The sequence below is a fragment of the Protomyctophum parallelum genome, assembly GCF_964188405.1.
Source record: "Protomyctophum parallelum genome assembly, chromosome: 3".
NCBI classification, from domain to species: domain Eukaryota; kingdom Metazoa; phylum Chordata; class Actinopteri; order Myctophiformes; family Myctophidae; genus Protomyctophum; species Protomyctophum parallelum.
Window position 1 is genome coordinate 28236121 of NC_139698.1, and position 27159 is coordinate 28263279.

Below are 27159 nucleotides of genomic sequence, written 5' to 3' on the forward strand. Positions count from 1 at the left end.
GCGTGCATGCGACCTCACCCTAAAGGGCATTTACTTGATTATCGATTATTGAGAGGTGTCTGTCAATCAGAAATGTTGTGATCGATCAATACTCAACAGCAAATTGTGAAATTACAGTGACGAGAGAGTGTACACTACAGTAGGCTATATGTGCACGTGCCTGGAGCCTACACTATAGGTATAGTCAGGTAAAGAAAACAAAACACAACACAAGGTTTCAGAAAATTAATGTTCACAAACAGGTGCACTTTTTATTTAATTTGTTCCGAGACCAGAAGTTTAAAATCCGCAGGCCCTTTGATCCTCTGGCGACCAGCCAACCGATCTCCTTCCTTGTCCCATCTCCATTTCAAGTCACAAGAACTGCATGAAAAAAAAGACACACTTAAAAAGCTCCAATCCGGGATTTCCCAAAGAAATGATGTTCGAACTACAGCGAAGATGGCAGAGCAGCTCGCATGGCGCTTCCATAATCCATAGTTGGTAACCAGCGAATGAAAATGAAAGCGTGCATGGTACCGAGGCTAGTATCCAGCTATCCAGCAGAGAACATCAAAACAAATGCTGTATGTACTGATCTAAGCTCACAAGTTACAACGTGGCGCATTGCAAGTATTTTCAATACTTCTGTGTGAAACCTTAATTCAGCATTCATTTTACAGAAAAAAAAACAGGAAAGAGGGGCAGCCCCGATTTCCAGGGGGTCCCCAGAATGATTGATAGGAACCAAAAGGAAGCTTTTTAAGGACCTTACATGCTCCAATTTTAGCCATCCACTCCTGGAGGGCTGGGAACCAGATGGAGGCGAGGTCAACCCTCAAAAGAGCATGATGGTGTCTAATCCAGAGGTTCCCTGAGCCCCCAAGAGTCGCCCAAAAAAGGAGAAAATTACTACAGGTAGTTCTTCTGACCAAGCAATTGGTTGAAATAGGCTATCCAGCCGTGCTGAAATAAGCATGACAGCACACTTAGCTATTCATAGAAGATTTGAGAATGGATTAATCATTAGAAATAATCAGTTGGCCCAGGCCGTAGCGTAACGGTCTGGGCACCGGACTGGTGATCCAGTCGCGGTGTGCCGCGGGTTCGACTCCCGGACCCGACACGGCCTTTACCGCATGTCATCCCCCCATCTCTCTCCCGTTTCCTGTCAGCCTACTTTCTATCCCTTAAAAAATCAATAAAGGCGTAAGCCGCAAAAAAATATCTTTAAAAAAAAAAAAAAAAAAAAAAAAGAAATAATCAGTTTAGCTGATTAGTGATTAGACAGAGTTTTATCAGAGCAGCAGCATTATTGGCTTAGGAATGGAACAAAAGGGGCTCCTGTATTTTAACTTCAGTTATTATGGTGGTACATAGAGAGTCTGAGGTGGTACTTCAGTATGAAAAGGTTGGATTGGGAACCAATGGTCTAATCAATAAGGAACTTTTGGTAGATAAGTGATAGGAAGAAAGGGTGGGTCGGTATGATGGCAAACATTGGAGCATGTAGTAGGGGCCCTTTTTAACGGGTCTGATAAGCAGACCTCACCATTTTTCATTAACATGGAGCATGGAAAATGTCTCCAACCAAACCACATGTTTTGTTGTGTTGCAATACGCCCCCCATACAGAAACATAAGATAACAATTTATTTAATCAATCTAAATTCCGGATCGGAGCAAAAAACAATGACCAATGTCATCAAATATCAATAAATAAGGACACTCCTCTTTGTACAGAGATACGTTCTCATTTAAAATGTTTTGTAATAAAAAATATAACTTCAGTGCATTATTTTCTCTTTGACAAGTTCTACTCCTTCAAATGCCTCCTGGACGCTCTCTTACCCTGACATCAAAGCAATGGCCTTTAGAATAGAGCAGCGATTCCCAACCCGTGTGGACCAGGGCCCACTAGTGGGCTGAGAGAATATTGCAAGTGGGCCCCAGTATATAATTGGCAAAACACTAAGATTTTTATGATAAATTAATATAACATTATTAGGGTATTACAAAAAAAGGCAATTTTTATTGTATTTATTTTTTAAGCGTTCATTTATGACTGGGTCCAAATCCGGGGTAGAAGAGGAAAGTGCTGCTTTAACAAGCTGGAACACAATCAATTGATCATTGATCATTAAAATACACGCGGCCCACCCATATGACATACGAGTGGTCAGATGGGCGGCCCACCCATATGACATACGAGTGGTCAGATGGGCGGCCCACCCATATGACATACGAGTGGTCAGATGGGCGGCCCACCCATATGACATACGAGTGGTCAGATGGGTGGCCCACCCATATGACATACGAGTGGTCAGATGGGCGGCCCACCCATATGACATACGAGTGGTCAGATGGACGGCCCACCCATATGACATACGAGTGGTCAGATGGGCGGCCCACCCATATGACATACGAGTGGTCAGATGGGCGGCCCACGAACACCTTTCAGATTTTCAAGCGGGCCCTATGCAGTGTGGAAAGTACTTAAGTACACATTTGAGGATTTTCTTTTTAGTGTTGAGTGTTTCCAATTTCAATACTTTTACTTCTACCAACCTACCATCTCATCTCAGCGGCAAATATTGTACTTGTACTCCACAACAATTATTTAACAATCAATTAACTTTAGTTACTAGTTACTTTGTAGATTTTGATTATTATTAGAAAATAATAAATATACATTAACCACTACAACCCTACATATACCCTGTATATACATTTCGGCCATTTGAAAATAGCAGATATACAAGCTCACAATGTGACCATTGTGAACTTGTAGATCTGCAATTTTCAAAAAAAAAATTATGCAAGTGAAAACTTGAAATGGGACATACTGCATAATGAGTACTTTAGCTTTTGGTACTTTGACTATTCCGGGTAAATCTACATTGCAGTTTTGATACTTTTACTTAAAACATTTGAGTCCTTTTTTCACCACTGGCAAAGGTTGGGAACCGCTGGAATAGAAACAATCTGAACATCAAACATTACACCCTACCTAACCCCTTCCCAAACACAAAACAAAAACAGGATATTATTTAAAAAAATTCACAGCCTTCCCCATCTTCATTTGACCTGTTACTGTACATCTCAAAACATAAACCCAGACAGAAAAGGCACAAGTAATAACTGTACAGTCTGAATAATACTGGGACAAAAAAAGAAAAGAAAAAAGGAATTATTTTTGATTAAAGATTTTGGTCATTTACAAATTGTATTCAATATTCCTTTGACACATTCAAATAGATATTACGATATTAAGCGAGTATCAACAGAGATGCATGTGGGATAAATAGAGATTTACAGAAACACTATTTCCACAAAAGAGAGAAAAAAAAGTGCATTTTCTTTTTATAACAAACCTGAATATTGCCAAAGAACGAACATTTAGTATTGAAAACTGTATAAAAACGAAGCAATAAAAGAAGAACCAACAAAGCAAAAAATGGATGCATGGTGCATCAAGGTGTAGACTAATTAAAGTCTGATTCATACATAATTGCACGGAGTGTCGCAAACAAAAATAACAAGCTCACAACGTGTTGTGAGGTGCCCCCGTCAGCGAGTGACACTGTGGCGTAGAACTCTGCACGAATCAGGCTCAAGTGCTCCGGTCGGATCTTTCTGTCTCTCCCTTAGCTCCTCCTTCCACCGGCTCAGCAACAGACTGCGAATCCTCCCACGCTGGCGGCTGTCCAATGGCGTGCAAGGGCAAGGGCGTGGCCAGATTGGGGGGCAGTCTCGAGTGACTGTCTCTCGAGCAGCGACGCTCAGCGGTCTCGGTGACGGCTACACACCTGGGCATGTGGCGGTGGTGTGTGTGGGTGAAGCCATACAAGCTGCCATATTGCTTTGAGTCCGTGGTCTCTAACTGTGGTCTGGAACGACTGTCCGCTGCTGACCGGCTGGTTCCTTCTCCCTGGCTCGCTGACCAGGGGTGCCCAGGAGTCCTAAGCCCTTGAGTTCTGGGGGTCCAGCCCCAGGACAATTCAAACCTGGCCAGTGACGACGGGGGAGAGGTCGGGGAGGACAGGTGGTGGTGGGTGGTGGTGGGGTGCGAGTGGGGTCTGGCCTGGACCATTTGAATGCCCCCGATGGGGATCATCAGGTAGGGGACCTTGGCCTGCTGGGAGTGCATAGGGAGGTGGCTGAAGACGTGGTCCGTGGCCTGGCGGCCAGGGTGGCCGTCACTGGGGGACAGGCGGAAGGCCGGAGGGAACAATGTGGCCTCTGGAGACATTGGCACGTCGCCTGCTGTACCAATTCTCTCCTGTAGAGGGCGGAAAGACACCATCAATACCATCAATACAATAACTCTTTCATAATCTCTGGAAATGGGAACCTACAATAGTAGTGCTGAGAGTAGTTCTGGTCAAAGGTAGGGCAAGTGATATTTTTTGGTGAAGACAAAATGTTTATTTATTTATTTTGTCTTTTGTTTTGTTAAAAGTTTAAAGCAGCACCCTTGCGCATCTATTCTGTCAAAAAGCAATGCTAAATCCAGTGGAACTCACCCAGGTGCTGTTGGTCCCAGGGCTCTCCCAGGGCAAGAGAGCAGGAGGTCTGTGCTGGAGCCCAAGTGGCGAAGGAGAGACCCGGGACCTCCTGGCCGTCCGGAACCCGCCGGAGGAGAGGCGGCGCAGGGGTGACGCAGCTCTGATGGGCGACGGGCCTCTCTCGGGGGACGGCGAGAGGTGTCGGCCGGGAGAGGACAGGTCCGTCCTCGGGGACAAACTGCGGCTGGGGGAGGACAGGTCTAGCCTGGGGGACAGGATGCGGACCGGGGAGGACAGGTCCAGCCTGGGGGACAGGCTACGGCTGGGGGAGGACAGCTTCAGCCTGGGGGACAGGCTGCGGACCGGGGAGGACAGGTCCAGCCTGGGGGACAGGCTGCGGACCGGGGAGGACAGGTCCAGCCTGGGGGACAGGCTACGGCTGGGGGAGGACAGGTCCAGCCTGGGGGACAGGCTGCGGCTGGGGGAGCAGCTCCCGCTGCTGGGGGAGGAGAAGCATCGCCGTGGCGGCCCTGCGTTCCATCCGCCGTGGCGCCAGAACAGGGTTCTCCGGCTGCCCGGCGAGGCGGCCTTCCCGCCACCAGGCCACGGCCTCCTGGGGGAAGGCTCCTGGCTGCGGCTCGGGCTGAGGCCCGGGGGCGTGCCCTGCTGGGACCGCCTGCCGCTGCTGGAGCGACGGGTGTCGGTGGAGCAGGAAGACGGCGGGTCGTCATGGGACGAGGACTCCTCCTCCTCGTCCTCGTCCTCTTCGTCTGAGCCGTCCACGTCAGAGAACTGATGCTCCTCGGAGCCATACACTCGCTCCTCGCTGCCCCCTGTTGGAACAGATGCACGTAGACATATCTTTGCTGCGGGGACACCAAAACTATTTGTACTTGACCTGCTAGCCCAACATAGCCTAACCACACACAACCCAACCTCAAAATCAGTAACCAATGTGTAAATGTAACCCCTACAAATCGAATCCTAGCACGAATAGTTTCATACAAATGCATATGTACTGGCTCAAACCAAGCAATGTAATCAATCATAGCACTACAGATTCATTCATTCTGGTTACCAGGCATTAGCAAACAGTGATCACATTGGAAAACATGTGACCTAAAGTTTATGTCAAATAGGTTGTGAACTAGGGTTGGGATCCGGAGCCGGAGGAATGAATCAATGCACGAGGAGTGAGCAGGCCGCTTCTTATAATCTGGCAAGGGGAGTTTCCCTGGTAGGACGTAGCGTGTGGAAGGAACACATTATTCCAACCAGTTCCTTTCCACTCCATCAGGCGCCCCACCTGACCAGGGGGAGGCAGTATAGAAACCGGGATTGGAGAGAACACGCCACCAGCGCCAACACCGGCGCCAGTGGGAATCGAACCCGGAGACTTCTAGCCGTGAGGCGACAGCGCTACCAACTGTGCCACCCAATACCGATTGTTTAAAAAAAAAAATGTTTTAACATTTTTATTTCAGAACCATCTGAGAGTGCACACATGGAACCAAATCAGCCCGTCCATTTGGTTCCATGTGTACTCTTAGAGTTACAGACCTCCAAGGGTCCATTTGGAACCCCACCAGAATCCTCTAAAGGAGAGAAGCGTTAAGGAACCAGAATCGTTAAATTCCTAAAGAATCCCAACCCTAGTCCCTGACACATTTGGGAAACAATGACCTGAAAGACACAACATGAGCACACATTTTGGGAACCAACTCAAGGCGGTGTGCCTAGTGACCTGTCTGCCCAACAAAGCTTCCACTGCACCCGTTAACCACAACATCGCCTGAGAATAGAGGAGAACAGGACTTCATTGGCTAGCACCCTCTGTGCCTCTATTGATGAACACACAAACAGCAGCCCTGTGAATGGATACATATGAATGGAACGACCTTGGCTCTAATGAATGAAGTGTGATGTCAGTAAGGAAGACACAGAGGAGAGGAGGAGAGGAATGGAGAGGAGAGGAGGATGACCTGTCACAATTATTACATAACTGTCTAATTGCAATATTATTTGAGATAAAAGCGATTATTTTGCATTTCATCATAGCAGATCTACACGCTTACGTCATTTTGTTACAAGTTTTAAAGTGCTTAATCGAATAATGGCTATAATAAAGTAAACAGTAGTCTCTTAAGACAGATTGTTGACTCGCTGTTTTCCAGAATATTTACTGATGGGATTCTCAGGTTTTTTTGCGGCTTTTGCCTTTATTTTTATTTTTTTATAGAGGGACAGACAGTTGGCTGACAGGAAATGGGGGAGAGAGATGGGGGAATGACATGCAGTAAAGGCTGTCGGCATCGGGAGTCGAACCCGCGGCACACTGCCAGACTCGGACTACCGGCCAAGGTGCCTGGACCGCTGATCCACGGCCCAGACCGGGATTCTCAGATTGAGTAAACAGTGGATAGCATAGATAGCGATGTCGCTACGTGGCGGCCATCTTACTGGGGTGCAGCATAACATTGTGTCTATGGGGCATGTCCTTTTTAAATAACCATAACTTGCTCCATTTTAAACCGATTTTCAAATGGTTTGGTCTGCATACATAAACGCTTTTATATGACGTTCATATAAACAAAATATCCTGCAATATAAAAGCATCCTGAATCATAGCCATGTTGATAACGTTTGTAATATACCAACCTTTTTGTAAATCCATCAAGATTTGAGCGATTTATGAGTACGGTATTTTAGTTTGAGCTGCCATAGAACATACTGTACTGTAGCAGCTCAGCAAGATGGCCGCCGGGTAAACTACGTCAGATGAGCCATCTAGCCTTTATAATGGTGGATAGTACCCAAAGCCAAAGGTTCAAACCTGCTTCTTCGCTCTCTGGCTCGTCCAATGACGACTCAGACACTCCCATGGCCTGGCACTTTTTCCCATGAGCCTTTGACTTCATGTGTTTGGTAAGGTTCCCTGGGACGGAAGAAGGAAAAGGATTGAATGCCCCGCGCTTGACCGTGTGGCCATGATGCACACGTCATGCTGGATTTCCTTTGTTGGACTATCGTTTGTAATAAACTTTGGGGAGGCTATGTATCGAGTGCATGCATCCAAAACACGTCCGGCCGCCACGTTAAGTTGTCAGATGGGTGCATTTTCAAAACATGTTTATTTTTATAATCAAGGCAAATCAATCAATCAATCAATCATGTTCGGGCTTGGATCAATGAAACTAACATAGTATACTTTTAAGTTACTATTTATCGGTATCACAAGGAAAACTCTTTCTGCCAAATATTCGTCAATTCGTCAATCGACCGCCATTCGTCATGTGGTGTTTTCAGAGTTTACAGTAGAGGGCGCTCTTCCCCACCCTGTGAGTGAACCTAGCACTTCCAAAGAAGGGTACACACGGAAACGGTGGTCTAAACAAATGCAACCCCGTCCGATCGAATGTTAAAGATGGAGTGCCATGATATTTTGGATAGGTATGGATAGGTGTACGAAACGCAATGCACTCAATCACCGTAACTGAAACGGACACGTGCATTATTAGACGTATATATACTGTATATATTATGTATTACCTTTGGTTTTGAAGGCAAAGTTGCAGTGTTTGCAGACGTACGGACGGACGTCTGTGTGTGTGCGGATGTGCTTCCTCAGCATGCTGGGCTTCTTGCAGCGGATCCCGCACTCGCCACAAACGTACTTCCCCCGGCCGCGGCCGCGCACATACACATACTCCTCATTGGATCTGTACCTGGGAGGAGAGCCACAGAGAGACAGAGAGAGGACATTAAACACATACACATACTCCTCATTGGACCTGTACCTGGGAGGAGAGCCAACAGAGAGACAGAGAGAGGACATTAAACACATACACATACTCCTCATTGGACCTGTACCTGGGAGGAGAGCCAACAGAGAGACAGAGAGAGGACATTAAACACATACACGTACTCCTCATTGGACCTGTACCTGGGAGGAGAGCCACAGAGAGACAGAGAGAGGACATTAAACACATACACATACTCCTCATTGGACCTGTACCTGGGAGGAGAGCCACAGAGAGACAGAGAGAGGACATTAAACACATACACATACTCCTCATTGGACCTGTACCTGGGAGGAGAGCCAACAGAGAGACAGAGAGAGGACATTAAACACATACACATAATCCTCATTGGATCTGTACCTGGGAGGAGAGCCAACAGAGAGACAGAGAGAGGACAATAAACACATACACGTACTCCTCATTGGACCTGTACCTGGGAGGAGAGCCAACAGAGAGACAGAGAGAGGACATTAAACACATACACATACTCCTCATTGGACCTGTACCTGGGAGGAGAGCAACAGAAAGACAGAGAGAGGACATTAAACACATACACATACTCCTCATTGGACCTGTACCTGGGAGGAGAGCCACAGAAAGACAGAGAGAGGACATTAAAAACACTTTGACCGCCGTCCTGTGGTCATTGGTGGTAGAAAATGGGGAAAATACAGCATTTCAACATCCAGTTTCCAGGCTCGCAGTGGCAGACCACCATTGTAAGAAATGGCTAATGTTAGCATTAGCTCACGATGTCTATCTTTCGCCAGAAACGTTAATATTCTGATCGCGATTTAGAAAAAGAAAATCACAAATCAGATCCGAAACTCGGATGGTTGGTCAAAACCATGGATAGCAATCATCCACGCACGTTGTTGTACGACAAAGTAGAGCATTAATTTACCCCCAAAAAACCAACATAACGTCTCTGTTGGGTGGAAACCTCATATGACCAAAATTGTGAGTTTTCAGGATTCTAATTCATAAGTAGCAAAAGCAGCAGATCTACAAGTTCGAAACGCGATCGCAAAGAGCTTGTATATCTGCTACTTTTGTGCGCCATAGTATGATGAACTAGGGTGTTAATTTCCAAAAATAAAAGATAAAAGATAAGAGGTCCTGGCAGCGACGATGGAAATGGACAGTTGGACACACACCATTCTTCACATAAAGGGCCTCTTTATGGAGGCAGGCTGGAAGGGGGAAGCCCCACCAAAAGACCCAACTTCACCCCTGGCAGGCAAGCGGTTCCCTCCGTCCTCCATGCACTCTATTCCAGAGTGGAGTGAACACATAATGCCAGCCTTTCTGCAGCGTCCGGGCCTCCCTGCCAACAACAGCAGTCAGCTTATAACCCAGCAAGACCTGCGGACGATTCTACAAACCTTCTAAATCAGTGGTTCTAAACTAAAGGATTATTCGTGCCAAGAACCCTCCACAATTATACGTATGTGGCCGCGCCAACCACCTGGTCTGAAAATGTTTTGTGCCAGGGCCGCACGCTGCCAGGAGAGAAGGTTTGTGTAAAATTAAAATTATTCTAAAATGTTTCAAAAATAGCAGATCGCACGAAATTACGTGCTGTGAGCTGCTATTTTTGATTATCAATGTTCTAAATCAAAAGTTTTCTGTAAAAACTGTTGATATTTCGACATAGCTAAATCTAAAATGCAGATGCTTCCCGGTTTAAATGGGTTAAGAGAGAGGGATAGGGAAGCCTGCCTATGGCCAACAACTGAAAAATAGGCTGCGTATTTAAAAAATAAAAATCCAGCTACACATTTAGATCCACTCTATAAAAACGTTGTTTATGCAATCTGGAATGTTTACTGAAGGGCTATTTGCAGACCCCGCAGTCAGTGGAACCGACCACAGATGGTTTATGTCCCCGCTATGAATTGTCCTCTCTATGGAGGAACTGCAATCTGCTTCTCCCCACCTCTCACCCACGACATGGACAGCAGGGCCAGGCAATTAACCCAAAACATATCCAAACTGTTTTAAATGTACTGTGTCAACGAACTGACAAGACTTAAGCTCTGTATTATACGGCTATTAACGGCGGTGTGCAAAAATAGCAATAAACATGCTCGTGGATCAGCTATTTACCCGTTTTTAATAGAGGGTATGCGAGTGACATCATCATCATACCCGGAAGTTAAGTGGGAATACTACTAGTGGCAAAAAATAAAACTACTTTCTGGCCTTGACAGCCCGTACATCCAAACAGAAAAGTCCAATCTGATTGCATTAAACAACGTTAAATGACGTTAAACCTACTTTGCCACTCGATATGTCACTCAATTTGCCACTCACATCATGCATGCGCATACCCTCTATAATCATTCAAAGTTTGAAATAACCGTGATGTTGAGTACCACCCTCCCTCCCCGCTCGGCTTCCCTTCCCCGAACACGAGCCAATTGTGTTCATATAGACGCTCGGCAAAGCCGGATACACCGCGGTGGATTTGAACCCCCAACCGCTGCGGTAGCGCAGCCGGGCACGTTTTACTGCTGCACCACTTTTACCACCTGAGTGCAGTGCTATTGATTTGAAGTCATATCTCCCAGGCCCCTATAGTGTACAGTTCTGCACTGTACAACATTCTCTGTGATTCTCTGCCTATAGGAGGTTTAATTACCGGAGGTACAGCTCAATCAGCGGAAGCAGCAATCGTCGAACAACGAGGACGGGCAAACGACGAGCAAAGCCAAATTGTTCCACAGCTGTTAGGAACGGTCTCAGGAGTGACATGATTCTGTTGCATTCATTGAGGGGCAGCCTGCCGCTCTGCTCACTGACACACATACAGCACAATTCTTCTGTCGCTGCTAAAAATACCCCCCCCCCCTCCCACTTACATCTCTGGCCGCGCTGCTAGACTGTATCTGCTCTTTTCTCTCTCTCTCTCTCTCCCTCATTCAATCTGAGAAGCACTCCAGGTGTTCCAGTGAGAAATCAGACCGATTGCCCCCATTTGGTACAATAGCCACATTTAAGATGTGGAAGAATATTTGTGTGAAGAATATTACTTCCTCCTAGCAGGATGTGTGAGGTGTATAAAGCCGTCAATTCCACAGCGGCAGGAAGGCGACTCGTCTCCTACACATGATGACTGGAGCAATATACAATGAGCCTTTCAATGCTGTTGGGGAGAAACCTCTTATCTCCATAATCTAACTTTTGTGTTTTTAGTGCCCTACTTGATCATACCTTGTCACACAAAAGCAAGTACAGTACATTTGATGCTTTTGAATTTGAGTCCTGAAATATTACAGCTTTGGACATATGAGGTTTCCATGCGACTGAGACAATTTCCTTTTTTTACCCAATTTAGTCGCAAACATTTAATTTACATTTAAATGTTGCCAATGTATTTCTCCCGCTGCTGTTCTTGCTCCCCAGGAGCCCCCACCGGGAGGAGGCAGCACTGTTTCACTGTGCAGTGATCAAATATCACCCTCTCTGCCCGGCTTCCCCTCCGGGTTAAAGTACTTTTAAAAAATTTGAATCCTGAGAAGTAACAGTGTGCCCCCCCCCTCAGTGTCCTGACCCACAGGTTGAGAACCCCTGATATAGGGCCCATGTAATGTTTTATAAGGATTAAAAGAATCCTATAAAAGTGTGTCTCATCTCATCTTACCCGCCTTCAAAGATGCGGACGGAGGCTCCTTCCTCCTCCCTCTTCCCTTTCTTCTTGTCCTCCTTGTGGGGGGGCGGTTGGGGGTGTGGCTCCTTCACTTCGACGGGGGCTTCGCCGGCTGGGGCGGCGTGTACCTACACTCCAGACACAACACAGGCACGTTCACACACGCTGGAACTAAACACTGCAGGATCACACGCCATCGGTGGAAGGTAACGGGTGGAAAGTAAACTAAGTACATGTCCTTAACCCATTTTGACCTGAGATCAGATTCTAAAAATGTCTTCTACATCCTGACAGTTTTCTGAAAAAGCTGTTTCTATGTCAGTCGTTCTTAGATTTTTCAAAAATAGCAGACCTACAAGCTCGTAGCGCGCGCCACTCGGTGGTGCGCTATGAGCTTGTATAGATCTGCTATTTTTCAATAGCTAAAGCATAACATAATGCTAACACCAAAATTGGTTAAGTAATGTTTTGTTTTTGGCAGTCTGGGACTACTTTCTTCTGACACTTTCATCAAATATGAACTATTTATTGCGATGACATGAAAATAAAAAAAAGTTAATGTATGTAAAACTATAAATGGGAAAAACATTTAATTGAATTGAATGTGGCTGTGCAAGCATGACACATCTCACAATCTGAGATTATGAACCCCCCCCTAAACACCAGGGGGCAGTCATATGGTGTGGCACCATTGTGAGTTTAGAGTTGATCTGCTATTTTCAAATGGTTGAAATGTATTATACAGTAGGGCTGAAGTGGTCGCTGTATGATTTGTAATAATAATCATGATTCACAAAGTAACTAGCAACTAAACTTTTCAAATAAATGTAGTGGAGTAACAGTAAAAGTAGTGTAAATTGGAAATACTCAAGCAAAGTGCAAACACCTCAACATTTTTACTCAAGTACAGTAAATGTACTTGGTTGATTTCCACCACTGTCAGTATACTTACCTCAGACACACAGTGCGGAGCGCTGCTGCTGGCGGCGGACATCTTGGGCCTGTCGGGGGGGCCGTGCAGCGGGCCGGTGGCCATGGTGTAGGTGTGTGCGCTGTGCCTCTGCTTGGAGCACAGCAGGGACAGGGCCACCTTGGTGCTGAGGCCCGGCAGGTTGGGGTTGTGCACGCTGACGCTCCAGCCGGAGTAGACGGAGGCGCGGGGGTCCTCCCGGGCTGCGGGGTTTGGCTTCACGTAGTTCAGGTAGCACCAGTTGACCGTGGTGGCTGTGTTGAGGCTCGGGTGAGAGGAGGAGGGGGAGGAGGAGGGGGCGGCGGTGACGACTGGTCCCTCCGGGCTCTGGGGGGCGCTGCTGCGCTGCACGCACACCCGTCTTCCACCTGGGGCTGTCGATCATTAGATGTTAAGTAGAAGATAAAGAAATAATTAAATGATGTGCCAGGGATAGCATACAGGGATACAATACTACAATCATGATGTAATCAAACATTTTCGGAATTTTCTACAATTATGGCGTACAAGCTCACAGGTTGCAGATCGAGTATTTCTGAAAAGGTTTGAAAATGTCTGGAAGTATTTCAACACTTTTGACAAATGTCTCCTTAAAGATGGAGTGCCACGATTTTTTTCCACCCTAAAACATGATAATCAGGTATTATTAAAATGTAAGGTGGAAGAACTCTTTCCAAAAAGTGTACAGTATTTGTTAAAATCATGCTTTTATGTGGACACGCCCACCAGTTCATTAAGTATGCCTGGTTTGCCTGGTGGGTGGTGATGGGTGGTGATCCACCTGAACTGAAGCCGCACCCACAGCTGTAGTTGTATGATAAAGAAGGAGGGGTTAGGGGAGGGGCTGATAGTGTGATGTCACTATATTGCTGTTTACTTCATTGGCCCGTTTGACTGTCAAGGGTTCAGCCTCCAGGAAGAAACCCTAAATACAAAGTTAATACACCATTGCGCATAAAAACAACTCCAGGGTGTCTAATGAAGTACTGTCACCTCATAGACACATGAAAAACTGGAAAAATACAAAAATTGTGGCACTCCATCTTTAAATGTCCAATACAAGTGGTTACAAAGAGCATTTGGACAACAACTGGAAATAATGTAAAATATGACATTTCAGTTCATTTCAACCAGCTGTTTTATAAATGCAAACAATTCGGAGTGGAGCTAGTTATGTTTCATTCCTGCCATGACTGCCAGTAGGCAGTAAACAATAGTGAATATGCCTCTCGCGCTCCGCGCAGGTCGAGTCTTTATATAAACAAAGTCATGTGACGTGTAGGCTGCCCATGCGTCCCGGTAGGCTATATAAGCACGTGACAGCCCACACCCGGCCTCTTTGAACTTCTCGCTACCTGACGTGAGTATCGTAGGTAAGTGTAGCTCCTAGAATCTGTACATCAGTTCTATATTTGCCGAGAGCGCAAATTGTTGTCCTCTCAAGGCTGTGGTTGTCAAATTATCACCATTTCTCTTTGGTTGTCTTGAGGATCCCTAGCTACAAACACTCTCATAGAGTAGTGTTGTTAAAGGGCTTCCTCCACACACTGGGTGTTGGCCGCATGCTGCTGGTTTCCCACAGCACTCGCCTAGTTTACCTAGTTATAATTGTTTGTTTGTTAAATAAACTAATATTATTTCATTCTTAATTAGATTAAGAATGGATAAATAAATTCAGATTACTGGAGGTTCCCACATAGTCTGTGCCTGCACAGTCCTCGCTGGGATTTCCTAGTTAAATGTCTGACATTTTAGTTTGATGATTAATCTAATTAATTAATTAATTAATCTAAATAACTTCATTTGAAGAAAAAAAAGACTTTGGTTAATACTGGAGGTTCCCATGCGTTCTGTGGCTACACAGCTCTCGCTGGGATTGCCCAGTTAAGTATGTAATTGACATTAAGCTAGCTACAAACACTCTCATGGAGTAGTGTTGTTAAAGGGCTTCCTCCACACACTGGGTGTTGGCCGCATGCTGCTGGTTTCCCACAGCACTCGCCTAATTTACCTAGTTATAATTGTTTGTTTGTTAAATAAACTAATATTATCGAATTCTTAATTTGATTAAGAATAGATAAATAAATTCAGATTACTGGAGGTTCCCACATGGTCTGTGCCTGCACACGTGCACAGTCCTCGCTGGGATTGCCTAGTTAGATGTCTGATTACATTTGTTTGATAATTAAACTATTATTATCTAATTCTTAATTTGATTAAGAATAGATAAATAAATTCAGATTACTGGAGGTTCCCACGCGTTCTGTGCCTGGCACAGTCCTTGCTGGGATTGCCTAGTTGAATGTCCGATTGACATTTTTGTTTGATGGTTAATCTAATTAATTAATTAATCTAAATAACTTAATTTGTTAAAAGAGAGAAAAAAAAAAAACTTTGGTTACTGGAGGTTCCCACGCGTTCTGTGGCTGCACAGCTCTCGCTGGGATAGCCCAGTTAACTTGAGTTAAGTATCTAATTGACAGGCTGAGGATGGCTCAGAGACTTCCCGCAGAAGCTCGGTAAGCAATGAGCTGAGGATCGGGCCCTGCACATTGCGTTCAACGCTGCGTGCTGCCCTGGCTAAGATTGAGCTGGACGACCCGTCAGCCGCTCAGGGGGCGAGTAACCCGTTCTTAAAACGAGCTGCCGCCACTAAAATGACACCCTTTGCTGTCCCACCCTCGCCTCACTACCTACAGTAAGTCAGCTGAAGCAGTGCTGGGCTGAGCCGGGTGCATCTGCCCACCGAGGCAAGGATGCAAGGACCCTGGCCTCCATGGACAAGGCAGAAGTGCATGGACTGGTTCGCATGCCTCCTGTAGACCAGTGCATTGCGGCGCTGGTTCTCTCTCCAGATGAGGCACTGAAGGCAAAGAACCCGCTGTCGCAGTGTGCAGCACTGATGACCTGCTGGCAAGGGCATATGGTTCTGCTGACACAATGGCCCATTTGGGGAACTCTCTCTCTCTCTCTGTGCTCCTTGCCCAGTCCAAGATCTTGGAGAGTGGGCCAGGGAGTGAGTTGGGCGACTTTAATGATGTGGCTCACGGGTCAGGGTGACTTCAGTCACAGACCCAAGTGAAGGCCCAGTGTTTGTCTCAAGAGTTGACCAAGCTCTTGGACAAACGAGCAATAGCAACGGTTCACCCACGTTCACAGAACAATGGGTTCTACTCCACCTACTTTCTGATCCCAAAGAAAGAGGTGTCTCTCAGGCCTATACTAGACCTGAGAGGGTTAAATGTGTACCTCAAGGTCCTTCCGTTTTGGACGCTTCGCACAGTCGACGTCCTACCTACAGGCTATCACACAGGGGGAGTGGTTCACCACAATAGACCTCAAAGATGCCTACTTTCATGTGCCTATACATCCAGAGCACAGAAAGTACCTCCGCCTTGCATTTCAAGGCAAAGTCTACCAGTTGGCCGTTCGGCCTGTCTCTGGCTCCCCGCATCTTCACAGGGTGTATGAGGGCAGCCTTAACGTCGCTATGCCGATCGGGAGTGAAGATGCTTCCCTACCTAGGCAATTGGCTCATCTGCGCCCCCTCATTCAGGGAGGCGGAACAGGTGACGTCCAGAGTCCTCGCTCACGTCGAGGTACTGGGCATGACCGTAAACCTCGAAAGGAGCTTTTGCTCCCAACGCAACAGACCACCTTCCTCGGCATGTCCCTAGCTTCGGTATCGATGCAGGCACGACCGACTGCACAGAGGGTGGAGAGAATTACAGAACCTCCTGCGGTCTTTCCGCCCAGGGGCGAGGTTGACCGTCCTAACATAGCTCAGACTCGGCATGCTGACCGCAGTCTCAGAAATCACTCCTCTGCGGCTGTTAGATCTACGCCCATTGCAGAGGTGGTTCAATGGCCTTCACATGGGCCCCTGTCTACACAGGCGGGTCAAGGTCAGAGTCACTCGCAGGTGCCTTGGTTATCTCCGCCGCTGGCGGGACAATGCATTCCTGCTGAGTGGAGTCTCTCTCGGCTCGGTCCCGGCGAGACGAGAGGTGGTGACAACAGATGCCTCGCCTCAAGGATGGGGCGTGGTATGGCAGAGGAGGTCAGTCCAGGAGGTATGGTGCTCTTGATGGAGAGGACGCCATATCAATGTGCTAGAACTCCGGACTGTTTCCTTGGCGCTGATGCACTTCTTGCCCTCTCAGGGGGAAGCACGTGCTCATTCAGACGGACAGCACCTCAGTGGTGTTTCATGTCAACCATCAGGGTGGGACCAGGTCTCTGGAGTCCCTGAGGGGAGCCCATCGCCTGTGGACGTGGGCTTATCCTCTATTTTCCTCGATGAGGGCTATGCACCTGCCAGGCAGAGCAAACTCTGTGGCAGACTTCTGTCTTGTCAGAGACTGCCCCCTGGGGAGTGGAGATTGCACCCCCAGGTGGTACAGTTGATTTGGGATCGGCACGGGGTAGCCTACGTAGATCTATTCGCCTCAGAAGGCACGACTAATTTTCCTATGTGGTTCAGCCTGGCAGAGACCAGTGCCCCACTCGGGATGGACGCTCTCGCCAACGCTTGGCCTAGAACGCTCCTTTATGCATTTCCCCCGATCCCCTTGTTGTTGCCTGTGCTTCACAGGGTGGGATCGTCAGACCACGAGTTCTCTTGGTGGCCCCCAGGTGGCCCTCGAGAATATGGTATTCAACGCTCCTCAGTCTGTTGGACGGGGATCCATGGCAGCTTCCAGTGAGTGTAGACCTCCTGTCCCAGCTGGACAGGAAGTTGTGGCATCCATCGCCAAGCCTCCTTCAGCTTTGGGTATGGCCACTGAAAGGGATCAGTCACTCTTGAGTGGGCTAGGCCCCTCAATATGCGAGACCTTGCGGAATGCAAGGGCCCCTTCCACAAGGTTGGTGTACTCTAATTGCGGGGCTGCTTTCTCATCATGGTGCAGCGACAGGGGTCTGGACCCAGTCTCTTGCCCTATACAACACATACATTATTTACAGTGTCTACTTGATGCCGGCCGTGCGGCATCCACCTTGAAGGTGCACACGGCCGCTATATCCTTCAATCATAGCCATATTGATGGCAGGTCAGTTGGTGCGCATTACTGGGTGACAGTTTATGCGTGGTGCCGAGAGGTTACACCCCCCTAGGGTGAGGCATACTGCAGCTTGGGACCTACCTCTGGTCCTGCGGGCATTGAGCAGGGCGCCCTTGAGCCTATGGCTGGGTCGTCCTTGAGCAATTTATCGATTAAGACTGTCTTTCTGTTAGCAGTTACGACAGCTAAGCGTGTGAGTGAGCTCCACGCTTCAGTGGAAGGCTAGCGGCACTGGGGTCACACTTTAGCCAAATGTGTCATTTTTGCCTAAGGTTCTGCCCCCGATTATGTTAACCAGGCCATATAGTTGGCGGGATTCCATCCTCCCCCGTTTACATCCGAGGTGGAGGAAAGGGCCCACTTAATGTGTCCAGTCCGCGCGTTGCAACTGTACATTCAGGCAACACAGGATATTAGACGCTCAGAGCAATCAGAGAAGATTCTTAAGAGGCTGTCACGTGCTTATATAGCCTACCGGGACGCACGGGCAGCCTACACGTCACATGACTTTGTTTATATAAAGACTCGACCTGCGCGGAGCGCGAGAGGCATATTCACTATTGTTTACTGCCTACTGGCAGTCATCCAGGAATTCACATAACCATAGTTACATTCGTACCTTGCGATATTACATCTCCTTGATGAGGAAACATACACTGCCAAACAGTTTCTTTTTCTTTTAACTTTTTCTCCTGTAAATATAGCTACATTATATGTATTTTTTGATGACAATGTATAAATGTTTTTATATTCTGCTGATGAATTGAACACAGGAGTCAGGACCACAATGTCCCCAGGACCTTTTAGTGTTATCCTTTTATAGTCCAAGTGTTACTGTACTTCTGTGATGTTTATCTATCTTTGACTAATAAAGTAATCAATCGATCAATAGCGATTATTGATATTAGCTCAAATAATTGTGACCAGGTGATTATTACTACCTGTACCAACGCCCTCTTGCTGCACCACAGTCACCTCCTCTTCCCTTTTTGGCTTGGCCTCCTTCGTAGCTTCCTCCTCCTCCTCCTCCTCCTTTGGCACGTGCGGCTCCTCTTTCTGGTCCCCCTCTACTTTCACACTGGCCACCTCGGCCCCCTTCTCCTCCTCCTCGTCCTCTTCCAGTTTACTCCCCATGGCCTTGCTCTCTTTCTCCTCCTCCTGCTCCCCCTCCCTCTTCTGTTCCTCCTCCTCCTCCTCCTCCTTCACCCTCTTTTGGTGCCTCTGGGCCTCGGTGCTCAGCTCCAGGCTGGCAGCAGGGGACAGCATGCGCTTGCTGCCCCCGGCCCCCAGGGGGCCGTAGCAGCAGCCCTCGTCGGAGCCCGAGCCGGAGGCCAGGGACAGCGGCAGGTAGCTCTTGATGTCCGGGATGTCCGGGATCTTCAGGTAGGACCTGTGCATCTTGTCCAGGTGACCCATGATGACCATGGTGGTGCAGCAGATGGGATCCTGGGAGCGGGCGGACGAGGCCAGCATCTGGGACAGGGTGGTGTCCATGGCGCTGGCGTAGTGGGGCATGTGGGCCTGGAGACGCACCGGCACCACCAGGGACACCACCGGTGTCAGCTGGGCCAGGCAGGTGATGATGACCGGCCGCGACTGGCAGGAGGAGGAGCGAGGGACCAGGTGAGCAGGGGGAGACATGGAGGAGCTGGACGGGACCTGGATGGTGAGTCTGGAGGGTCTGGGCAGGTACGCAGCGCCGGACCCCGGGGGGAAATGGATGGGGAGGAGAGACGGCGGGAGCTGATGGAGGGGGATGCCCAGCCGCTCGGCCATGTGGATCTGCGCCGGGTGGACCCGTATGGGCGGAGGGGGAGCGTGCGACTGCAGGAACGCTCTCTGGACGATCCGGGCGGAGCCGGACAGGACCTCGGAGATCACCATATCGGGGGCGGGGAGCAGCCGATGAGGGAACCCCTCCCAGGCTCTGGGCTGCAGGGCGAGCACACCCCGAGAGAGAGGGAGGGCGTGAGGCTGGAACAGCTGCAGGGTCTTCCCTATGGCCTCGGGGGTCAGGCGGCCGGCGGCGGCCTCAGGCGAGTAGCGAGCGGGGTGGCCGGAGTACAAGGGCCCGGATTTAGGGCTCTCCGCTCTGGGTTCTTCCCGCTCGGGTTTCCCCAGGGTGGCGTGCTTCACCAGCAGACATTTCCTCCGCTCCTTCCAGGCGGACGCAGGGTGCTGAGGGGACAGCGAGCCGTAGTCGAAGGACTTGCTCCTGGCCTCGGCGCTCTGCTCCGCCTGCTGCGGGCTGGCCGGGGTCTGCTCCGAGGCCGAGCGCCGCATCTCACGCTGGCCCTGGAGGTTCTGGTAGGACGAGGAAGGCACCGTCAGCATCTGGGAACCCTGTTGGCCGCTGGACCTCCCCTGGGCCTCCTCCACGGAGGAGGTGGGGAGGGACGAGGTGTAGGACACGTTGCCCTCCTGGTTGGGGCTGCGAGGCACGGACTTTGTCGACTCGAAGCTGGACTCGCCCGACGACTGTGAGGCCTCGGCCAGGCGGAGCCTCTTCTTCTTTGGTGGCAGCTTCTCGGCGGGGAGCTGGGCCATGCTCTGGCTGCGCTGCGGCCACTGGAACTCCTCCCCTTTCTCTGGCTCCTGGGAGAAGAACAACATACAAGAGAAGAATTTTTCGGTGTGGCTCTATAGCAACTTTTTAATTTCTCAGGGACCCCATTGTACACTGTTACAGACCCATAAGGGTCAATTGGGTCCCTAACTATCAATCATTTAGCTGGGGACCACCTCAACCCCTGGACCCCACTTTGAGAACCAAATGCAGATCGGCTACTTTCACTATTTCTGCAGAAAATCATTGCTGTATATGAAATAAACGTGCTTCGCGATTATTCGTGAACAGCCAAAGCGCTAACTCCTGGAATAGTCCCGTACCTTGGACGAGGGCACCGTGGCGGGGGGCGACACAGATGGCATGTCGGTGTCAGGCTCCACGGTGACAAGGATCTCCGGCACTTGGATGTTGGGCTGGCGCTGGAGGCGGGGGGAGGAGGTGGGGGGAGCCGAGGCTTTGGGCCGCGGCGGTGGGGGCGGAGCTTGTTGCTGCGGTGGAGCGGCGGGACTCTCTTGCGGCGGCGGGGGGGCGTCGTGGTGAGGCGGAGCCTCGGCGGACATCATGCTCTCCTGCTTCTCAAAGGAGCTGGTGTGCTGGATGACGGACACGCCCTTCCTGTCCTGGTGTGTGGGCTCAGTCTGAAAGGGAACGCCTAGCAACGACACAAACCACAATTAGGACATCTCTTACTCACGATAAAAATAAATAGCAGACCTATAACATAATGTTTAAAACACCAAAAGGGGTTCCCGCCCTGAATGGGCTAGTTAGCATCCGTTAAATAGCATGCTAGCAACAAAGGTGCACAGGGCATATACAGTATGACAAATAACTGAATAGTGGAAATACAAGCTTAAAACGTGTGACTTCTTTTGATCTTGCCGATGTGTTATATCCTCTATTTTTTAAAGTATTTCGAAAAATGTATGGAAAATTGGAATGGAATTGAAGTGATTAGGATGATTATGCGAGACATTATTGCGACTAGTTCAAATAATTGCGATTTGGCAATTATGTAATAATTGTGACAGGCCTAATAACAAATAAGAAAGGCATATTTCTGGTTAAACAAAAAGGTGTTGTTCAAAATAAAGCTCTATGTTCTGATGGTGATCATAGCTAAACAGAGTTTAGCTCTTTGGTAAACAGAAAATGTACATGTATTTTCTGTTTGCTAAAAGAGCTGGAGAGCTGGGGAGTAACCGCTGTTACTGAACAAACAAAATATAGCATAGAGCACTTATTTAATATTAAAAATATATATATCACTTTACAGCACCTTTATAATAGACTTTAGCTATATAATGGTATACAGTGGTGTTTCCATAAGGCAGCTCTGCTATCTGTTCATATTTCCATGTTTGTTTGGTGCTTCACATCAAAGAGGAAGCGCTCTGCCGTTTATGTTAATACTGATGTTAATTTGCAGGGAACTTCTGTTTAGCAATTCAAATGTCTGCAGTGTATTGCCAGACTAAACATGACAAAACACCCCCAGAGCATCCGTTCCTTCTGCACAGTGTTCATTAACTTCATTTAATTTAACTCTGAGAGTGTAAACACCATTCTTACTCTCCCAGAGTTCACCCGTTAAGACTTGAGGCAGATTCTACAAAATGTTTTTTAAATCAATGGTTCTCAAACCATTGTCCTTCGTGCCAAGGACGACCAAATTGATATATATAGTTGGCGGCACTGCGGCATTGATAGTTGCAGCCTTAAGGGATATCTCATCTCCATATTATAACTTTTTGAGTTTTTCCGTATCTTACTGTACATAATCATACTGTACATCAAAGCATCAAAAGTAGAAGATCCACAAGCTTGAAAATCACGCTGCGTTTCGAGCTTGTGAGATCTGCTACTTTTGAAATTGAATCCTGAAAAGTAACATTTTTGGATATAATGAGGTTTCCACCCGACAGAGGTGATATCGTTCTACTGAACCAACCTGAGGGGGTGTGGCTGGTTGCTGTGGAGCAGCCCGGTGGCTGCAGGGGGCTGCAGCCTGGCTGCAGGGGGCTGGGAGGGTCCTGCTGCAGGGGGCTAGGAGGGTCCTCCTCCAGGCTCTCCTCTTTCCTCCGCTTCCGGACCGCCATGGCCAGCGCTCTGAACTTGTAGTGCATCATCTGGGGGCGGTCTTCCCTCTGCGTCCCGCCGACGTCCCGTCGCTCTGGTTCCAGCCTGGGCTGCCCGGGGCAGGCGGCACGGTGGGCCTCATAGCTCGCTCTCTCCTGACAGCGGGCGCCACATGCCGCACACTCAAACTGTTGTTGTTGTTGTTGTTGGTGGGGGTGATGCTGTGGTGTTCTTTCCTGCTCCGCCCCTCTGGCCGAGGAGAAGGAGGAGGAGGAAGATGGCCCTGCCCCCTCCAGGAGCAGCTCCGCCCCTAGCGGGACTTCTATGGCGGGCTGGCGTTTCAGCAACCGCTGGGCGTGCTGGCCCGCCCTCATCCCCGCCACCATGGCCTGCTGCTCGTCCAGGGAGTGGCTGAGCGGGTGGCCTCGCGGGGACAGGGTGCACGCCGCCGGGGCGCACGACTCCGCCCGGCTGGAGGACGACGACGGCACCGAGTGGCTCCTGAACAGAGGCACCGCGGACGGGTCGCGGGCGGAGTCGAGGCCCCGGGCCTCCCCTTTGGGGTCGTACGCGTAGGGGTCTTTAGGGGCGCCGAGCTTGGCGGACTCCGAGCTGCTCTTCCTGGACAGAGAGGAGCGCCGCGGCTTGACGCTGTCGATCTCGCTGGTGTCCACCACGGCCTCGTTGATGGTGATGAGCTTGGTGATGTGCTCGATGACTTGGGCCTTCTCGTCGGCCCCGGAGGATGAGGAGGACTGGAGGTGCTGCTGGAGGGGGCCACCGCGCGCCTGCCCTCCCAGACGCCCGTATTTCCCCAGGATGATCTCGGCGTACGTTTTGGCACTGGCGCTGGGGGGGCTGACCTGGGACAGCTCGGTGCTGCAGCCCGAGCCGGAGAAGTAGCCGGACTCCGTGCTGCCTTTGCTGCCGGGGCCCAGGGAGGATGAGGAGGTGGAGAGGGAAGAGGAGGGGGTGTTGTCGGGAGAGGCTCCCAGGGGCCCACGTTTCCTCTCACTGAGCCTCATGGCCAGCCTCTGTTTGACCGCCTGGGAGTCCTCGGGTCTCGGGGCCTCCGCGGGGGCTCTTGGCACTGGCGGCTCCTGACTGCCTCTCTTCTGGCCTGCTTTCTCCCTGTGGCGGTGCTCCCCCGTCTCCTCTTCAGAGTCTGTACTCTCGCCTTCCGTGGGCTCTTCCGGTTCCTCTCCAGGGCCCCCGGCCTCGGTGCCACTCAGGCTGGGCTCGTCGCGGCTGGACGCCAGGCCCGCTTTGATGCGGTGTGCGTGGGACTTGCGGTGCTTGTACAGGTTGCTCTTGGTCTTGAAGGAGAATCCACAGGGGGCACACGGGTACGGCCTCTCCCCCGTGTGGGAGCGGATGTGTTTCTGGAGGACGCTGGGCTTGGCACACGGACGGCCGCAGTACGTGCACACGTATTTCCCCGGCTTTTGGGGTTTCTTGTCCCCCCGCCTGGACGTGCCGCCCGCCTCCGGGCCACCCGCCTCCTGGCTGGGCTGCGGCTGGAGGCCCGGGGAGGCGTGCTGCTCGCTGCGCGCGGAGGAGGACCCGGAGGAGTGCGGCGAGGTGGAGGACGGTTGTGGAGAGAGGAAGCTGCCTCCTCCCGAGGGACCCGCGCTGTCCGAGTGCTGCCACGCCACCGCCTGCTGCTGTTGCTGCTGCAGCCGCAGCAGCAGGTCACTGCGCTTGGGCTGCCGGTGCTGGTGGAGACGCCCCAGGCTTCCTCTGCGTGGGTTGGGAGGCTGCAGCACCGGTTCGGCGGACGACGGCCGATGCTCTTGCCGTCCGGAGCGCTCCCCATCGGCCGGACGGCTGGACTCTGCCTCCATGGAGTGGGGAGGGGGGCCTCAGGGACAAACAGGGGGTCGGGCTCTGGGAGCCTCATGGAGCTGGCCGCATGGCGGCAGGGAGGTCAGGGGCATGGGGGAACATGGACTGGCTGAGTCGTGAATCACAAAGACAGAGGGAGGACCCGTGCGGCGCCGGCCAAAAGTCACCGGAGAGGGCGGAGAAAGGCATCGTTAAAAGGTGCCCCGGAGGTGCGAGGATGCAGGTACGCATAGATGCTGGCTCTGCTCTGCGCTGAGACGCTCGTCTCCCATCCAGAACGAGCTGTGTTTTTAATGTAATGGCTCCGCCACCGTCCTCTCTGCATGTCTTCTTCTGCGGCGTCTTGGCAGAATCCACCGTTCAGCTCATAACAGGCTCTGGAAAACAAAAAAAAGCAAGACGAGGAAGCTGTGAGTCACCGAAATGTAAAAATACACCCAGGTGACTGTTGCATACCCTTTACTTGTCAGCGCCGTCGGATATATCCTCCATAAGTGATGATTTACAGTACAAATGCCAGTGGGTTTCAAAGTAGGATCCGGGGACCCCCTCAGGGGTCCTTAATGAATGGGTACCACTTTAACTACTTTAACTCCGTTTTATACTATGGCTATAAAATAATAAGGCAGGCTATCTACAAGCTCACAATGCATCACAATACAACACATTGTGAACTAGTAAATCTGCATATTCTTTGTGTGCGAGTGATTTTTTTCATATTTTCAATTTCATAAAACATAAAATCATCTCTTCTGGAGGTCTCTGGCACAAAATCTTTTCATTTCAAATGGGTGTCCGCGGCAAAGCATATATTCCCAAGGGGGGAGTGTGACCAAAACGCTGCCACTTTCATGCTAAACAGCCGGGAGGGAGTGTTATAACTTATACAGAGAAAGGCCAGAGTCATTAGTCCTCATCCTCATCCACTTCCGTCTTTAACCCATTTTGGGCGGGAACCTCTTTTGGCGTTTTAAACATTATGTTAAAATGTAGCTATTGAAAAATTTGCGGATATAGCAGATCTACAAGCTCATAGCGCGCCACTCGGTGGCGCTCTATGAGCTTGTAGATCTGCTATATCCGCAAATCTTTGAATATATATTTCAGAGCGAAATTTTTTAGATATATATATATTTTTTTTGCGGCTTACGCCTTTTTTTATTGATTTTTGAAGGGACAGACAGTAGGCTGACAGGAAACGGGAGAGAGATGGGGGGATGACATGCAGTAAAGGCCGTGTCGGGTCCGGGAGTCGAACCCGCGGCACACTGCGACTGGATTACCAGTCCGGTGCCCAGACCGTTACGCTACGGCCTGGGCAGAGCGAAATTTTTTAACTAAAATATTTGCTTCTGGGGGGTCCCTGGAACTACATATTTTGAGATGGGGGTCCGTGGCCCAATAGAGATAATTCTGGGGGTCCTTGACATGAAAAAGGTTGAGCACCACTGACACAGAAACATGTGTTTTTCAGATTCTTTTTAGGATTTAGAAGCCTTTTTTTATCGACCTCAGTCCAAAATGGGTTAACAATTGACCCTCTCTCTCTCTCTCTCTCTCTCTTATCATATTATATCCGGACTCATCGAGGCTGAACTTCTTGTTCTAATATTCGGTGCGGTGAGCGGCAGCGAGCTGTAATGAGATCATTAGCACACTTAATTGCATTTAAGCACCATGTTATTGGTCTGACCTCACCTGTAATGAGAGCGGCTGCCAGGCAGCCACGTCGCCGTCGCCACATGAGCGCACGCCGCTCTCATTTCAGGCTGTGGCGGGTATACGATCCAACGTAGCCATTTAGTGTATTATTTTAAAAAGGAAACAGATTTTAATGGATTCAAATTTCAATTTGGATTATGGAGGAAACTATAGAGGAAAAAACGATATATATAAAAATAAAAAGTTAAAGCCAAATTTATAATTACTGAAATAAAATATGGTTAAAGTGGTTACACTGATTTTGAAGCTATATTAAATAATTCAGCTGGAACCCCCTCGAGGACCCCACTGTGAGAACCACTGTATTAGACAGGCACATGCAACACAACAAAAATTGTAATGTCATTTTCTTGAACACAAACAATAGTAGATGCACACACTCGGAAAACTCAACAAGCAGTGCTTCAGATCACGGGTACAGGAAGCATCGCCTCCTCCATATGACGATTATTGCAGACACTGAACAGAATTGTGCCGATGCCTTATAGCTCTGGGCTTGGGCATTCCTGCAATCTGCAGGCATCTCACAATTGATTTATGGACATTACAGAGGCTTCCAAATATGAACACAATTAGTTTACATTTGTAACCAAGCTGTATAATAGCATCCTTAAGACGCTGGTACTTAAACACTCACACTCACACTCACACTCACACTCACACTCACACTCACACACAGACTGCATTAAAAACTCTGAGCGGATATCATGTGACTCAGGACCGGCCTACACTGCAGGAACCGGAGCGGGTTCTAGGTTCTGGCTCTCGGCCGGCATGCATGGCACCAACCAACACCTGGACACACACCAGGCCACAGCGCCATGGCAACGGATCAAAATAAATTGGAATTGGAATCATAGCCTGGGCTTTAATCTGATCTGACCCTGAAGGGGAAACGGGAAGGTGGCGACTAGAAGGGACTATATTTTAATTACTCAGTCAGCAGTGAAAGTGGAAAGTAAGGCCTACATGT

At 49.3% G+C, this 27159-nt stretch overlaps 1 protein-coding gene across 5 annotated transcripts in view; it reads right to left on the minus strand.

The window, feature by feature from the left end:
• Positions 1 to 2794: 2794 nt before the first annotated feature.
• The window catches only part of hivep3b (HIVEP zinc finger 3b), an 85961-nt gene continuing 61596 nt past the window's right edge, over positions 2795 to 27159 (minus strand). For 4 of the 5 annotated variants that reach the window (XM_083761241.1, XM_083761240.1, XM_083761239.1 and 1 more), the window contains 9 exons: positions 22492 to 24841; positions 20861 to 21192; positions 18913 to 20566; positions 12891 to 13282; positions 11933 to 12066; positions 8036 to 8211; positions 7320 to 7421; positions 4505 to 5319; positions 2795 to 4260 (listed from right to left, as the gene is read on the minus strand). In XM_083761241.1, the coding sequence (XP_083617367.1) occupies positions 3592 to 4260; positions 4505 to 5319; positions 7320 to 7421; positions 8036 to 8211; positions 11933 to 12066; positions 12891 to 13282; positions 18913 to 20566; positions 20861 to 21192; positions 22492 to 24463 (6246 nt within the window). In that variant the 5' untranslated portion in view covers positions 24464 to 24841 and the 3' untranslated portion in view covers positions 2795 to 3591. The remainder of the gene's footprint in view (positions 4261 to 4504; positions 5320 to 7319; positions 7422 to 8035; positions 8212 to 11932; positions 12067 to 12890; positions 13283 to 18912; positions 20567 to 20860; positions 21193 to 22491; positions 24842 to 27159) is intronic. The other variant, XM_083761243.1, reaches the window with a different exon arrangement.